This window comes from Diadema antillarum, unplaced genomic scaffold (genome assembly GCF_040938485.1).
Source record: "Diadema antillarum isolate AM-2024a unplaced genomic scaffold, OU_Dant_1.0 seq00001459_RagTag, whole genome shotgun sequence".
NCBI classification, from domain to species: domain Eukaryota; kingdom Metazoa; phylum Echinodermata; class Echinoidea; order Diadematoida; family Diadematidae; genus Diadema; species Diadema antillarum.
The window spans coordinates 454,777-473,242 of record NW_027272204.1 but is presented as its reverse complement, the minus strand read 5'-3'; the positions used below and the strand labels follow the sequence as shown (position 1 = coordinate 473,242).

Here is an 18,466-nt window from a genome sequence, read left to right as displayed (position 1 = left end):
TACAAATTTAAGTCGCGAGGGGAAATGATCACATAGTGCACTTGGAGTACACATTTTTCTCCAGAATGGTGATGTGACAGGGAATATTTTATGTCATTTGTTATATAATCACAATACGGACCACTCATGCCAAACTTAAGAAGTTTATTGCACAACCGTACCGTAACAAAAGTGATGACTGTCACATGACGCCAAATTCAACTAAAATTTTAGTTACAAATCATGTGTTAAATATTCTAATAAACAACAATAATCATTCCACCTGCTGCGGTTATGTTTCGAGTAGTCCATTCGGCAAAGGAAATAGAAATTAAACAGCAACAACAAACAAAAACTACAATCATACCGTAACGATTCACCATCACAATCGCAGCCAACCGCATTTTTTCGATTGTTGCTATCTATTATCATCAGCATAACTTTTATTCTTTATTTGAAAGAATGGAATTTAACATTTATTTTTTACATTTTCAAGCAAAACAGTGGCATTGGCCACAATCAATACCGTATGCAAATTAGACATGATGACGTCATTGCCTCATCACACACACACACACACACTATCTCTCTCTCTCTCTGTCAATAATTTGTACAAAAACAAAAAATAAAACGATTAAGTCACTAAACTGTAACCGTCCTCCTACGAAAAAAACAAACAACATCAACCAACAAACAAAAGCCTTACTTTGTAATTGACAATTAAAATTGCCACAGCTCAACGATTTGATTTGGGGGATGTACAAGCCGGCGAACTTTTACATCTCCACAATAAATTGTCTAGTTTCTATTAGATTATTTTTAGAAGAATCTTTTTTCTGTTCTCCTTTGATTCATTGAATATTCAGTAAGACTTGGACAGGGAGTTGGCGATTTTCTCTTTAAGATCGTGCCTTATTACTTTGGCCAACGCCTAATGGCAAAGTCCAAGTTCAAACTGCGTAAATACTTTTTTTTGGGGGGGGGAGGGGGGAGGAGGATTGCTATTACTGAGCCCAATTGAAGCTGATAAATACCATGTACCCTGTACAACGTGGTGGCCATCTTCTGCAGTATTAACAGATTGTGTGGACAAATATTGACCCGCGATGAAATCGTGGCGGCAGAAATGGATGGACGCCCGCGGGTGGTGACCGAAAATCACGTGACTAGGCAAATATTGATGCCCCTCACTTCCAGATCAAATTTGCTGCAATGTATAACACAAAGACTTAATTCCACTCTTTCACATCAAGATTATTTTCTCTTTCGAGCAAAGTTCGCGTACAATTCAGGACAAATGCGTCCGACACTTGCATAGGACGCAATGCAAACGACCGACCTACATAAACCCACTGCTCTAGAAAAAAAAAAGTTTTGGATGGCTATCATAACAGTTTGATATCAAAGAAAAAAACGAAAATGGGATATATATGTATTTAATCGAAATAACACAGCACCCTTGTGATTCCAATCATATTTCTGTCTGGACTTCATATTGGTCATGCTGCAATAGTTCTCCTAAACTTGGAGATGCTTCCAGAAAAAAAGAAGAAGAAGAAGAAACATGATAACCTCATGCCATTTCTCTTGAACGTGAGTTGAGGGTGTAACAGCAAGTCTCTTATTATTACTTGTCTTCTAACCTCCCTGCTATGGAATACTGAGCGTTGAGCACACCAATCATGATTTTAGTAGAGGTATTTTCTTCTAAAGATATCAGTCGGAAGTAGAAAGTGGTGCAGCACCAGCACCCCTTTTTTTCATCACATTCATTGTTTGCCATTTAATGTTGCAGTTATCAAATTCATCACATTCATTGTTTGCCATTTAATGTTGCAGTTATCAAACGTCAACATAGGCCTACTTGTAAGTCTTAAACGCGATAGGACCGTGGGATCTTTTGTTCCATGCGTTTTCAATCTGTACTCGCACAATCGGAAAACACGGAAGAAGGAACAAGGGCAGAGAAAAACAACACAACTTCCAAAGTCTTCTCCTTAAGATTCGTGGCTCTGCATGGCCACGCGTACGCCTCCTCCGAGTCCGCATCCTTGACAGTGAGACAGCAGCCAAAATCTCGACCGCGAGGCGAGGATAGAGTGGAAGGAAAGAAAGACAGAATGATAGAAAGAACTCACTTCTTCATCTCGGAAAACAAACTTTGAAAATTAATTTCACGGAAGCCCTGCCGTCGCTCACGGCGGCAAAGATCTTGATTCGACAAAAGCAGGGGGTGTCTACCCGTCTGCGGATGTTGCTCCTGGATAGCTGTCGAGGAAGCTACGACCCGAGTCATGCGGTGATGTGGGGTGGTCTGCTCAACCTTCACGACCCTGGAAAACGTGACTCTGCGGATCTCAGCTACCGGGTCTTAAAGCATGAAACGCCTGGTTCATTCACCCACCTTATATAGATACTGTGTCGCTGACCAGGGAGGTGGAACCCCTCTGGTCTGACAATGACAAAACGCTTGACCTCACTGAGGATCCGCGTATACATGATAATGAAAGTACAAAGTCTTCGATGATGTTGCGCAATATACTATTAATGCTCAAGCTCGGTACGTTTTTCGAAGAGACGAGCACAGAGCTTTTTTTTTTTTTTTTTGCGCAGAACGATCAAAGATGACATAACCCAAGACAGAAAAGAGAAGGCTAACATTTGTCTTCTTTTGCAGTCTTTTCATGATTATAATGAGGACGATTGGTACGGAGTGATATAATGATGGTAAAGCTGATGATTTCATTAATGACGGTCATGAAATTGATGATGATCATCAGCACCTGTCATCATCATCCTCATCATCACTGTAAGCGCTGTAATCTTGAGTCCTGTCATCATCAACCTTCAAAGTTTTCTTCAGTAAGAAACCATCATTGCCATAAAATATCACCGGGACTCAGTAAATGGTATATCATCTCGAAATACCTCATCAACGAAAAAATGAAGAGCAATGGACATCTTAATTGTTCATCTCGTCCTTCCCGGAGAAACAGCGAGCTGGAAAAAAAAAACACACAAAGAACCTGGCTATCTAATTTTGCGCAAACTGCAGAGTGTTATCAGCAAGAAAAGTGTGAAATAGTTTGAATCGCGTTGAATCCAAATCGGGCAGGGTATAAGAAGGATTCTTCCTCTAAGGAAAACCTTTGGAAGAGGGACTTAGAGGAGTTGGAGACAACATACCATACCCCTGTAGGAATTCGTCAAAATTGTGGAAATTACCGCGCCCCCGAGTGTGCGCGACAAACAGTTATGTTTCTAATGTGCCGGAAAGCATGCTGGGACAGAATGTTTCTATAGTGACGGCACAGCGCACTCACAGTGACTGTGTGTGTAGCCATGTTGAGTAAAGTTCATGAATGGTCGTGAGAAGCGGATTATGGAAACTACTCCATACTACGCTGATGTTGATACCCAAGGACGTTCAAGAGAAATGGAGTCACACCAGTCCTTTTCACTTCGAATTCATGTTAAACGCCGCCACTCAAACATAACATCATTTGAAGTATATGTGCTATATTGATGCTGCCTTTAAGAGCCCCTTCAAAGCCCCACTCATCACAGGCACAAACGCACCTGTGGAATTCTTTTGTGTATCCTTGGACAAACTGGCAATGGTTTGAATAATAATCATGGCCAGATTAGCGTGGTCGAGCAGCCGATGTTGATTATGACAACGCAACGATGATCGACCGACGCTCATTATCGCCGTCCACAGTGGTGGATTTGTGATGACTTTGGGTATAGCTTTCTGATCCATAGGTGTGCACTTGTTATTGCATCACAATCACTTTCCACGTGTTGGACTTCGAATGTTGTAATCATAAGAAGAAAGAGTCTCAAATACGCCATGGATCCAGCGAGAAGTCTTTTTATTACAAACTTCTCGTTGGATCCATGGCGTATTTGAGACTCTTTCTTCTTATATTATACATTCGTCTTTATAGCTTGACACGATCCAATCATTAGTTGTCATAAAAGGGCCTGCAACCATCGTGACATAGTTATAACATAATGATGTCACGCCAAACAGTGATGCAAGGGAGGGGTAGAGTTTTTGAAAGTCGATAATATATAAACTGCATCCATCTTCGCGTTTGTCACAATGACCCGGTTGTGAACCACATCAAAACATGTCAACATTTGGGCAAGGAACGGAGGGAACATGTATGGAATTAACATTCGCCCCGTGAGGTAAAGATGATAATCACCAGCACGATCTGGCGAAGGGGGAAAACGACGAGAACAACAAGCCAAAGCAGCATGTATTCAAAACATGATGCCTTTGACTGCAATTGGGCGTGGCGTGTTTTCCGCGCTGAGGTATAGACATCCACGTGAACCCGGTTCAGCCGTAAGCTTTATACCAGTCAAGGGGAATGAAACCCAGATATACAACATGTGGATTGAGTGAACGCAGCAATATCGAAGTCGAGCACACCAGTGAAAGTTTGAGGAAAATAAGATAATCCGTTCAAAAGTTATGACTGATAAAGGTTTCGGTGCCCCCTTTTCTGGATGAGAAGATTACAATAATAGCATTTTGTGACGTAATGTGTGTAACGGTATGAAGAAAATGTAACGAGAGTTCCACAAAATTTCATTTTCATGAAAAATGCCTACACATTTCCTCGACTTGTTACTGAAGTATGGCAAGAGTAATATTACCCCTCCCCCCGCCTTTTGAAAGAGGTAAGTCAAATGATCTCTTATTATGCTATATAATGAAAAAGGTAAAACATGTAAAATTTTGTTTTATCTATATAGTTGTCCATGCATGACGTCACAAAACTTAGTAGTCTTCTCATCCTGCTTCAAGATAACTTCAAGACACTTTAACGGATTGTCCGAATTTCCTCAAACTTTCATCGATGTGATCCACTAACATTTCTGCATTCGATCACTCAATCCACATGTACATTTGCTTTAATTCTCCTTAAACTCGTCAAAAATTGGGCATCCTTTACCAGTGATACTGTCAAATGGCTTATTCATTAGACGTTCATTCAATTACCGGTATCACGGTTTGTTCGTTGTCTCAGCATGCATAGCATGGAAAACTAAAAGTCTCTGGTTGAAATGAAGTATTTCGACTTGGTAGCCATGCATGCACTGATACGAGCTGGGGCAGAACATGATTGTCCCACCCTTTTCTTTCTGTGCATACTGAAATATCATTCGTATACTATAGGGCAACTATACACTGCAAAAAGTCCGGTGTTAAATAGTGAACACCGAGCTGGTGTTAAAATTTCGGTGCTCATTTATGGTGTTAAATTAACACCTCCGGGTGTCATTTCCAAATTTTAAACTGTTTTTTGAAGAGTTTCTTAGTAATTGCACTTCTTGTTGATTTTTAATTAAAACAAGACGATCAAGAATTTTACATTAAAATACTAGATTTTTGAAAAAATGTGAAAACAAATTTACACCAAAGTAACACCAGCTGGTGTGGTCTCTTATTGAAGCTGAACGGGTGTTAAACCATTGATATTAACACCAACAAATATCAAATCAACACCATGTGGTGTCATTTTTGAATAAACACCAGTACAGTGTCAAAATAACACCAGGTACAGTGTCAAATTAACACCACGAAGTGTCAGGTGAACACTTTTCAACACCATCACAGTGCATTTTTAACACCTGTGGGTGTGGTCCTTTATTGAAGTTTGATCGGTGTTAGATTTAACACCCGTGGTGTTAAATCTAACACCGATGTTTTTACAGTATACCAGACTGTGTCTAACCCCCGGGACAAACCTGAATGCACACATTTACGTGAATTACACGGACATAGGAATAAGCTAATAGCCAAAAGATGTAGACTGAAAACTCTAAGAAAAAAAAAAACACCACTGTGATCATCCGCTACAAAACGACATGCCATCACAGTATTAGACTGCGGATGGCGAGTTTGAGGGAATGATATGCCGGATATTCCAAGGGCATTGATGATGTCTAATCAAAGTTTGATCAAACTGGAGCTATAATGGTTGCATTACAGTCATTCGAATTTTGTCGGAAGAAAGCCATGTAAGTGAACTCTTTAACTTGTGACCTCGGCATGTTCGTAGACCTATACCCTTGTTAAAGCTTACTCTTTGGTCATAATGATTGCAAAATTATGGTTATATAACGATATATATTTCTATATCAGACATCAATGTTTGTATGCTAAATTTATAGACATTTGTAAACAATGGTGGACGGATAACAGACGAACGCAGTCTGGATCCCATCTTTAGTGGACGAGACAACAAAATTATAGTTGGGGTGTCGGAGCAGAAGACATGTTTTGTGAGCGTGTTGATTGTAGTGTAAGATGACATCCACTAACATTCCACTCGGTGATTGTGTGTGTGTGTGTGTGTGTGTGTGAGCGTGTGTGTGTGTGTACGTGTTTTTTTTTTTTGCTTGCATTCACCTGTGCTATTGTATTTGGTGCATGTGTGCTTTCTTTATATGAGAATTGAAACAATTTAATTTAATGGCAGCTATAACAAGACAAAGCAATTTCTAACAGGAAACAAAAATAAAGAAAGAAAAGAAATTAACATTGCGTGCATGGATCATCATCAAATCCATGATGCCTAAAACCTCTGTGGACAGCAATGATCCACGTCAAACACTTGATGATATAAATATCCGCGCATCATTCTCTTGGGTGCAATCACGCCCTCGTGTCTGCTATATTATTTCATTCTGGTCACGGACGTATAAAACAGACTAATATGATAACTACATTTGTATGCAAATCATTCACGCAACACTCCATACTGAAGCACTTGCAGCGTGATTGATTCTAGTATGACGAAAGACACACACACACACAAACACAAACAAACAAACACACACACAAACAGGCGTACATCTTCATGGATATGCACCGTGTAAGACACAGGAAATGAGAATGGTTTAGAGAAGAGAAGTTAAAGGGAGGGTGGAAAGAGAGCGAGAGGGATAGGAAGAGATGGCGCATTGAAGGTAATAGAGAAAAGGTTTGGAATAGTATAATTTCGATGTACAACTCACCACCTAGAGTGTATTATGCCTACGAAGATTTGCTGGCGCCTGCTGGATCAATATACGTGTACCAATGTATAACCAGCTGCTCATACAAGTCCGTTATCACTGGTTATAATACGAGGCATTTATGAGCATATTCTGCGCGTAAAAACAGGTTGTCACTCATATCATTTTGGAGCAAGTTTTACATTGACTTCAGCAGAATATGACGCGAACATTCTTTTTTTTTTTAATGCTGCGCTCTCTCTTTTTGATTTTGTTCCGCAACGTTTACAATGCATTTTGGCAGAATAACCTTTCTTTTACGAGGACATGTAATGTTGCGCCACAAGCTACATAGGATAGGTCTTAAAGGGGGTGTACAGTTCTGGTCGAGGTGAAGATTTAGCTTTTGACGTTTTGTGAGATATTCAGAAACCACTCTATGAGATGTCAAAGAGCATGCAGTTCTAAGGGGTATCAACAGTTTATTCGATGAAAATCGGTTTTGAAATGGCTGAGATATCCAAAAACAAGGTGAAACAAAGAGACACTAATAAAGTTGGGGCATGTCGCCTTTTATTATTAGCACTTTTTTTTGGATATCTCAGCCATTTCAAAACCAATTTTCATCAAATAAACGTTGAATCCTTCTTAAAATTACATGCTCTTTCATATTTCTTAAGAGGCTTTTCATTATCTCACTTAGGAGTGTTCAAAACATGAATCCCTACCTCAACCAGTACTGTACAGTCCCTTTAAAACTCCTTCTTCGTGAGGGCGTCGGTGGGATGGGGGCGAGCGAGTACCCCTGAGATCACTGGTACTATAATGTCCACTATTTACGTCCTATTTGTGTATCAAAATACCTTGCTTTCTGCTTACTGACAATTTCTTTTCCTGAAAAAATACCCCAACAAAACAATAAAGGGCAAAGGTGGAACTAAGACTCAACTCAACTCGCCGTATACATGGTGTAAAATAGGTTGACGAGTAACAAAGTATCATTTGGTAACTATTAAAAGTAGGATGCTGTATGATAACGATCATCTTTACCTTTAACTTTTTTCTTTTGATGCAATTAACACTGTATCGAAACGACATTGTTTTTAAATGCCAATCCGATTCTCTTGAATTCGAACTTAGTATGAAATGTTTGCCACATACAGTCACTCTATAGCTGTTTACATGTGCCACCCACTTCCTCTTCGAACCTGGAGGGAGACTGAAGGAATCGCTTATCCTACAGAACCTGACGACGGCACGCCTCTCGTCTTTCTGGCATTAAATCTTCATGTCTCCCATAATAAACTGATAATCCCATTGCGTACATTTCAGATTCGTAAACATTCCGCCGCCGTGCGTCTTGACAAGATGGTCGTGAATTCGTCCTCCGAAGGAACGGACTGCATTCGTCATCAGCTGGCGTACGTGCGAGAGTGCGCTTCATTTTGCACGATGTTCAACGGCGTAAAAGCTCTTTCCTCGTGGAGGTATAAAGAAGGTAACTATGCCACTCACATGTGGCCAAAATGGCCTGCATTATGTTAAATGGATTGCACTTTCTGACCCAGCACCATTGCGGAGGATGAATGACCTCGGGCATTGGCGTGGCCATTCTCAACTTCGAACAGCAGAATCCTCCTTTGTGAGGAATTGCGAGGTCCCGGACGAGAGACAGACTTTAGCGAATGGTATACATCACCGAATGCGGACCGTCGTAGTCATGTTATTTACAAGGCAACTCGGGCGCCAGCATTTTAAACAGGGAAAAACAAAACCTTCTCAAAAACGGTTTCTGTGAAACAATATCGGGAATGAAAAGAAATAGAGAGATCATAGAAATACAGAGAAAGTGCAAAGCAGGAAAGCAAAATCCTTTGGATTATGACTCTCCTTTTCTCCAATTAACTGTGATTTAAAAAAAGCCCTGTAGGAAGTCGAACGAAGAAAATCAGTTAAGCTGCAATGTGGTATTTGGCCGGCAACAACAAAACATTTCAATATGAGTGCGGACTGTTTTTTTTTTCTTTTTCAATGATACTTTTATCCTCTTTCGCAGGATCAAGTTCTTCTGAGTTGTAAGTAATCAAGGAAACATCATGCTTTATTGGCCACATGCCATTGTACAGCTAGTGGTATCGTACATCATCATAATTATAGCCATGTTTATGCCATTCTTCTTGCAAATGGTGTAGATCGCAGAATAGAACATACATGTGAACGTACACTACGTACAAACCAGAGCAGACTTTAAATAGCGCTGAGTAATATCTAACACAGCGAAACAAAGTATCCTTAGAATATTTATTAACTACACTTCCGTATTAAAGATCAATTAGCGCGTCTTTGATTTTGGGTTGTTGCCCAAAGAGAGAACTATTCTTCAAAATAATAATGTTTTATCTTATAATGATTTGTTCTATATTCTTTTTTCTTCTTCTTTTTCTTATTCTCTTTCTTCTTCTCTTACTTCCTCAAACCTCCGAGGATAGTTGTCTGTGTTGCATATTCCTGTCTATTCTGTTACCTCTTTATCACGCTATGGCCTTGTATCCTCTTGTGTCGTCTAGTCAGTTTTTTTTTCCTTTTTTTTTTCTTCTTACAAGTAGTCTTGTTGCTGTCCCAGTCCTGTTTCATGTTCATTACTCTGTTTGTTTTTGTTTTATGTATAACTGTTTGTTCGTCTGTCTCTTAGTGGGCCGCCAAACTTTTTTGTGACGAACTTTTTGTGCCGTTTTGTTGTTGTTTTCAATTCAATTTTTGCATCGGGCTTTTAATACAAGAGGCGCCCACACTCTACAAGCTCTGTCTTTTTAGTGGGTCCCTCCGTTTTTTTCACAAAGTGCATATATTGAAAACTATTTCACTTTCGTTATCTTAGCAACCATTGCAATGTTAGTTTTTTTTCTATTATTGTTGTCTTCTCTGTACAATTGTAGGCATTGTTTTTGTCATTTAAGAAAGTGCATGAGATTTATGTTTGTATATTGTGGAAAAAACGAATAAATATGAACTTGAACTTGAACTTAATGATACATGAGATGTTGTCATACGCCATTCTGAACTGCGATAAATGCGTTGGTCTTATTGGGACCTGGCGATAAGATGTACTGAGGGTAGAGGAAACATCTGCATGCCTTGTTATACTTCGTCATGTTCATTATTATCGTATTTGCAGACTTTGAGAAGGGTCGCATGGGTGAATTGTTAACTCTAACTTGCTGCTAGAAAAGGAGGTCGAGTGCGACCCAAATCCACCTGAGAAATCACAGGTAGTGGTTAAGTGCCTCGATATGGCTAAGTGTGTGTAACGAGATTCAGAAAGAGCTGACACATTCCAGCTTCCAACACGACAGTGAGGTCTAACATCTACATCAGGATTCCCACACCAGTGAGTAATGCGGGACTTGAGCCAACTCCCGTGCATAATTCCGTAACAAGATTACTGGTCGTAATAGACCAGAGGGCTGAAAGCTACGGAGGAGATAAGTTTTACATACATTACATATCATGAAATACACGTTCACGTCACTAAATGGTCTAAAAACCGAAAGAAGAATTTGGAGCAATGGGGCAGCATGCAGCGACGAGACGTTGGGGAGGGGGGGGGGGGGGGGGAGATAAGGAATGGGTAACATAGATAATAGTTGATGGTGTAGACATAGGCCTATATACTCCCTAGGACACAATCATAATTAGGTATGGAATCTCCCTACACCCCCTCCCATATAGATACACACCACACGCACACACATGTATGTGATGTTAGCCTATATAATCATGATATAATTATGGTGTATAAACACACACATTGCTTACAATGTGATTGTTTTATCAACGAGTCATTATCTATATCCTGACTTGTTTAGCTCACACAACTCACTCAAGGCTGAACCAGTGTTCACACATCATCGTCAGGGAAATTCCATAGAGCATATTATAGGAAGATATACCCTCAGTTGGAATAAGAAATTAAAAACAAAAACAATCATGGAGACTTTTGTAAGCTCTTGTCAAGAGAGACAGAGATATCACTAATACACTGTATCATTTTATTTAAAAAGTCTCCCGTCGATCAGGGAAAACGTAGCAGCTTTGTAAGTATACATTTCAAATCCCAATGTGTTATTTTGACATGACATCCCTATAACGGACCTTCGCAAGTACAATTCCCTGATGAATGTTTCGTCTTTGGATTGGTTTACAGATCGGCATGACGTCAATGAAAATATCTTTGATAAAATTGTTTCTGAGTTGGTTAGAAAACCCAAAGTACCTAAACATGCATATTCTTTGTTACGAAATACAATACAGACTATTTGTCTCAAAACAAGGTTAAAAACAAGTGGGAAGAATGTCTTGGATTGGATGGAAATGATACTGATTGGCTCGCAATACATAGAAACAATTTTAATTGTCACATTAGATACCAATATTTCATAACGCAATAGCTCTCAACTCATTTTTGTATAAAATAGGTCGAAGTTATTCTCCATTTTGTTATTTTTGTAAGAAGTTTCCTGAAACCTTGAAACATATATTTTGTGATTGTACAGTATAGTTGCTCACATTATTGGAAAAAAGCTTTCTGATTGTATTGACAACCTTAACAGGAGAGTCACTACAGTATACCTTGATTTTAATTATACCCATTTGGTGTTGATACTGGAAATAGACACGACAAAGGTATTACTTTTTTATTCTTATTATATAATTCGCTGCAAATTTCAGCAGGTAGATTTAAATTTTCAATCCTTTGTCTTTTGTTCGAATGAAACAAAAAATTGAATATAAAATAGCTGAGAAAAGGGGTAAATTGGGCTCTCACTTTAAAAAATGGACGCTTTCATTTATATGATAGTTTGATTCCTCTTCCCCCTACGTACATGTACCACAGTGATGAATCAGTAAAGGAATGATATTTTATATCAATTTTATGCGGACATGTGTAATATGCAGTGGAGCCCCACCTAGGCAGAGTCGTTTTAGTGTTTTTGGAGTGAATGATGGGGCGTTTGCCCTTGTTATTATGTTAGAGAGATTGGTGGGGAGCTTACCTTAGTCAACAAATCTGTATTTGATTCTTTTTTCTTTCAAAAGTGGCACCAGGCCGTTATCTCAAATTATTGTGAATGCTTTTCCCTGTTTTTGTGTGATTTTAACACATGTAATTAATATTTTATAGAATGTAATTTATATCTATTATGGCTCTTGTTATGCTGGGACTTCACTGCATATGCAGGGAGACATTTTCGTTGTGTTGTGTTGCGCTGTATTGTATCGTCTTGGTTGTGTGTTCATTTATTCTCCATTGAGCATTATACTTTCACATGTATGATATGTACTTTGTTTCACGGCAAAATGTTATAGTTTTCAATAAAAACAGAAATGCAAAAAAAAAAGGTGTTATTTTGACATCGCTTTCGCCGAAGAGTCGCATTATTGAGGTCCTGGGGTGGAGGAGAGTAGGGTGTGTCTGCAATCAGTATATATATTGTGCTAAGATATTTTCCTTCATTGATGTCCCTTTATGTTCCTGCATCTCTTTCTCACGCCACAACATTATTTACTTCTTCCCGCAAGAGGTGGAGGGACCCCCCCCCCCAAAGAAAAAAAAAAGAGAGAGGTAAAAATGCCAAAACGTATATCGTGAAAGGCCTTACCCTTGTCATTCTTAGTGCTATTCAGTCAAGAATGTTAGTTGTAATGAATTTTGGGTGAAAAAGAAGAAGAAATTGTTTAGCGCAAGTATACGGAAAAATCTTGGAAAAACAAACTTTGAGAAGATGGCCAAGTCGGGTCATATTTACTTCATAGGTCAGTGTGCACCGTAGATATTTTTATCATAATAAAGAGCACGTATGACAGTATCCGGCGAGATCCACATTTTGATGCTCAAACCAACATCCAGAGTGAGTGATAACTATGGTAATATGAAAACAGGACACCTGTCGAGTGACGAGCGAGTCTAATGTTGCAATTGGAACGCTGCCAGAAAATATGTTTTTGTCGCTTTTGCATTCTCTTGCTCGCGGTTCTCTGGAGCGATATTTATTGTGACAGGGTACTACCGTGTTAAACGTAAGCAGCAAATCATGCTCTTCCGAATCAATGGCAAATGACGATGGACACACTGGCTATTTTGTCTTTCATTCATTTCTTCTGTTTTCATTTTGGCTAAAAATTACACCACTACCCCCCCCCCCCCAAATCAGTAAAGACAAATAGGTCGAATGGTCGTGTGGTTTATTTTTTTTTCAGGAAAATAGATTTAATGAGAGGTGTCGACAGCTTCCCTATAGGCATAATGAGAGCAGGACGATGTATCGGGAGCCTTAGAAAGTTTTTTTTTTTCCTGACATTGTTTCGAAAATGTTTCGAAAAGACTAACTTTTTCTCAAGATGAGAAAAACACACTCGAGATTAATCAGTATTGTATCATGAGATGCCTACATGGCGTAAGTCCGGGCACGTTTGATATCGCTATAGAGGGGCCCCTGCGTGGAATTCTTTGAGCTCCCCTATGGAGACATTCATTTTCATGAGCTCCCTCGTGAAGACATTTTATTAGTACAGGTTTGAATAATAACAAACATTATATTGATTCACTTATGAAATCGCTTGATTTGATATCAGTATTGCCTGGGGCAAGTCATTTTCCAATAGGGCCCCATTTTCTTTGTACATAAACAGCATCAGCAACAATTTTGAAGTGAAAACTGTAAGTGTATAGTACATTATTGTAAGCTCGGAAAGAGAGGTGGGCCAGTTCGTTCATAAAAGAAAACACTCGCACACAATAAACAAAAGCAAAAAACAAAAGCTGTGTGGTGGCCACCAGACGAAATGGTGATGACACCCCATAACTATGCAATAATTGGCAACCGCGCCGAATCAGCCGTCTAGCAGACGACATCAATGTCAGCTACGAACGCAATCAACATTCTCCGGAAGACTTCACGCTATAAAGCACGCTTGTTCGTCACATGCACGAGGTCCACGAGGTCCCTAGATAACTATCAGAGGCGGAGTGTTGCATCCGTTATTGTCCAATGTTTTTCAGATTCCTTCTGATAACCCTAACCTAGTAAGTGCGGTTACATATTTGAGAGCTTATCGAATTCGTTTCTGTCTTCGCCATCCCACACATATTTTTCTTATTCTTTTTTTTTTCTACATTTTTGTTTTGGATTCGATCCAAGACGTCGTAATGATTCGAAGAGAGTTTTATTGCCATGTCGTAAATCATAATTGAAATAAAGTTGTTTCTGTGTGTATATATAAAAGCGGGTTGGACGAATAGACAGGAAGAGGATAATAAAAATATCAATTGTTATTATGAGGACATCTGAAGAAAGGAGAGGGAGATTCAACTACTTAAGATGAGAGGTTTTTTTTTTTTTTAATATGAACGATAATAAATAGCGCCAACCATATTGGCACATGAATGCCAACAGAGGAAAATAGAAAGAGGTGTGGGAGTGTGTGTGTGTGTGTGTGTGTGTGTGTGTGCCATGTAACAATGCATATCATTCTAATCTCGGTTTTGTCCTTGCTGTCTGCTAATTCGCGACACCTCGCAAAAATCGCGGATATTGGAGTGAATTTGCCAACCGGGTGTAATAATGTCACAAAAAGTTCATGGCTTTGACCATTAGGACAGAAAAGAATTAACACGTCATACACGTCATGCGCTATACAGGGACTATAGCGCTCAAATGGGAGATCCTATGAACCCTTTACATCCCCAGGCAACCTTTTTCTAAGCATCCATTAATCCTTCCAGCGTTGTAAAGTTTGCAAGCCTACTCAGGTGTATAGCAATGTTCGTATACTAGTATACAGTACAATCCCGCTATAACGAAATTCCGGTCACAACGTAGTATTACAAATTTCAGGCGACAACATTATCCACTCTTATGTTTTTTTATTGTTTGTTTGTTTGTTTTGTTTTTTGTTTTGTTTTGTTTGTTTTTTTGAGGGGGGGGGGGTTCGCTTATAACAAAATTTCGATCAATGATGAAAGAAAATGCCGGTCCTGAGGACTTCGTTATTACGGGAGTCCACTGTAATCATAATTGTTCCTGAGTTCAACAGGTAGTAACCATGGTGACACAATAGGGACTAGGTGGATTAGGTAATCTCTATTCATTGACAATAGTTTCCAGACATCCATTCTGCGCCAATCGACGAAGAAAGCTCTCCTGCCATCGTGCTTGCTGATTGGCGGACAAAGCACAGCAAGGGTTAACAAACTTTACTATTGTCCGGAGTCTTCATTGGACAATAGACCTACAACGAATCTTTGCAGGTCCATGATTGGACCGCATGATATTCTTTTTGATTCATGAGGGAAACATGTATTTGCCAATGCTCGGATTATGATCTTGGCAGGGCCCTTTTAAAGAGTACTGCGTAATGAGTGAATATAATCATGACCATCATTACTAACATTCTCAAGATCTCGTTTTGCCGAGGCACATATTCAATATGTTGTTACTAAATTTACGTTTCAAATTAATGGAATATCCACTTCAGTTGTCACAAGACATAGGACACATCCTGGTTCGGTAAAGGAGAAAAAAAATAGAGTGCCGAATTCTAATCATAAATCTTTCAAAGGGCAAGCTGTATGGCCTACTATTGACCAATCAACAACAAGCATCTTCATTTTGTTTTGAGACTGCGTTCTCTGACGTACTTGAGCATGCGCAATATAGGTTTATTTGCGATGTATCTGTTGCAAGTTGAGAGTTCGAGCAATGTTTCTGGTATTCGTTTCCATATTATACCGGTACCCTCAAATATGTTTGCTTCTACATCAGTTTAAGATTTTATTGCGGGCGAACCGCGAGGGTATAGCATTGGGGAAATGTATCTAAAGTAAAAATCGGCATCAGCCTGAACAAGTATAAGGCCTAATTGTGATGGGGGGTAACACCAACTCCTTGTAATGGTGGTGCTTGAGAAAATAAAATAATCTGCATGACAGCATAATCACTGTGTGCGGACAGATAGTGACTGCTTTGGTATTCACTTGAAAGTGAGAGTGAATAATAGAGATGTTAGACTTCTCTAAGTGTGTCTTGCGTGCAAATACACACACGCATCATTCTGATATAATTCTAAGGATGTTCGCTCAGATTAGTCGAAAATCAAGTTCATTCGGCGTTACCGTTTCGCGAAAACACAATAACGCCAGCAGGAACCATGCGCAATTCTCGAATAACTATAGATAACATTTACTTGTAATTGTAATGGTTGCCTTCAGCAAGCCAATTACTAGTATATGTATACACATTTGATGAGGTAATAAGATAATGACAGTCGACAGGATGTAATGGACACCTGGATGTGCGTGACTACGCATGTCCTCGACTGATTCCTGAACGTATACTCGTGCTATAACCTGTAATAACAACTATCCGTGTGTTTCGTTTATAGTATATGGGCAGGACCGTGAGCTAAACCCCCTAACAAATTGAGGTATCCAACAATATCAATCTTATGTACTCAAGTACTGATCCGTACGGAATTGAATAATTTTGGTTTTCTCCACTGATGCATATCGATTTCTACATAAACCTTGTACAAATTAATGATCCCCGTCACAGCCCCATTGGAACGGACGTGGGTACGGATGAAAAGCATACAAAGTTGATGAATAATATGATGATATAATAATACAGAAATAGATGTAAAGAAATATCGTCACTGTACTGACCGCACACAGATGGGCAACGAATACGGAAATCCCGATGGCCAGGGGTCCCGAACCTCCGGGACTCGATCGTTTGCTGTCAACCGTGGAGAAGATGACTAGTACGAGCTGGAAAGTGAGCAGGACCTCCATGACAAACGCCTGCCAGACCTCGACGCCGACGCCCGGCGTCGTGGGACCGACCCTGTTGCCGACGGCGACGGGCGTTAAGACGTTAACCATGCCGGCAGCGGCCATGGCGCCCAAGCACTGGGCAATGGAGTAGAAGACACATCGCAGCGGTGTGATCTTGTGCAGCAGCCAGAAGGCCACGGAGACGGCGGGGTTGAGGTGACCACCGCTGATGTGAGCGGTGGCGTGTATGAATGTCGCCAGACCCAGTCCGAAGGCGAACGAGATTTGCACCTGGCTGGGAATGCTCGGCGGTGACCAGCTCGCCGTCGACGCAAGTCCGATGAAAATGAAGAAGAACATGCCGAAAAACTCAGCCATTACGGCTTGCCAAAATTTCCTGGATCCGAGTTCTTTTGCCATTGACTGCTTTGCCATTTTGGTATAGAGAGAGGTTTCAAGAACTTGAAAGTCACAGTTTAGGTGATCCTTGATTTTTTTTATTCTAATTTTACCTCCGCTCGACATTCAACACGCTGTAATGTCCGGTGAACGAGATTAGTTCAACGAGGCCGATGCAATAACAATTTCCACCGTAGATACTTGGACGTCGTGTGTATCGGCTGACGAACCGAGGGTCAACAATTTGCTAGTCGTGCGAGGCGTCAAAATTATGGCTACTCGAGAAGCATCAAAATCACAACCGGAGCTCAATATCTTCCGAGACACCTTCCGATACCAATTTTAAAGAGAGTAACACGAAGACAGAAATGCAAACAAGCCCAGCCGAAAAAAAAAGCCAAGTACTTATGTCCTGAACAGAATGAAGATGGTCGGTGAGTGGCTAGTCCGGACGACCAATCACAGACGAGAGAAACATCGATCTCGTACGTCGAGCGAGCAATCATTCACGAATCGACGAAGATCAGTATTAAATTCTACCACGCCCGTGACATACTCTATCATACATACATTATCCCCTCCTACGCTAAACACACTAATGACAACCTGCGTGAGGTTCAACAAAATCGAGAGTGCGCCGACTATTGGCGAGGAGAGAGGAATTTTAGGAATTTTATACGAGTATTTGACGGTATAATAGGAGTGGAAGAGTGACATGATTGCAGCTCTCTACAGGGTTCTGTCGATTGACTCATTTTGTATATCTTTTATTTATCTTTAAATTTTCCACGTGTTGGACTTCGAATGTCATAATTATAAGAAGAATGAGTCTCAAATACGCCATCTGTCGATCCAACAAGAAGGGTTTTATTCCCAAAATTTTCACCCCGCCTCGGGCCTACACTGACAATACACTGACGAAGGCCCGAGACGGGTTGAAAATTTTGTGAATAAAACCCTTCTTGTTCGATCTACAGATGGCGTATATTTGAGACTCATTCTTCCTACGTGTGTGTGTGTGTGTTTCATGTCATACAAATATCCCCAGTGTATGTTAGCAATCCGTTTAAAGGGATGGTACAGTATTGGTGGAGGTGAGGATTAAGCTTTTAACTTTTTGTGAGATACCAAGAAACCACTTTATATGAAATAGTACAGAGCATACCATTCTAAGACGAATTCAAAATTTATTTGATGAAAATCGGTTTTGGAATAGCTGAGACACCCAAAAACAAAGTA

The 18,466-nt window shown here is 40.0% G+C and overlaps 1 protein-coding gene across 1 annotated transcript in view; it reads right to left on the bottom strand.

Annotated features, from left to right (window-relative positions):
- LOC139709676 (aquaporin-like) overlaps positions 1 to 17,585 on the bottom strand; it is a 31,696-nt gene extending 14,111 nt beyond the window's left edge. The window contains exon 1 of the mRNA XM_071621634.1: positions 16,718 to 17,585. Within this exon, the coding sequence (XP_071477735.1) occupies positions 16,718 to 17,353 (636 nt within the window). The 5' untranslated portion in view covers positions 17,354 to 17,585. The remainder of the gene's footprint in view (positions 1 to 16,717) is intronic.
- Positions 17,586 to 18,466: the final 881 nt, after the last annotated feature.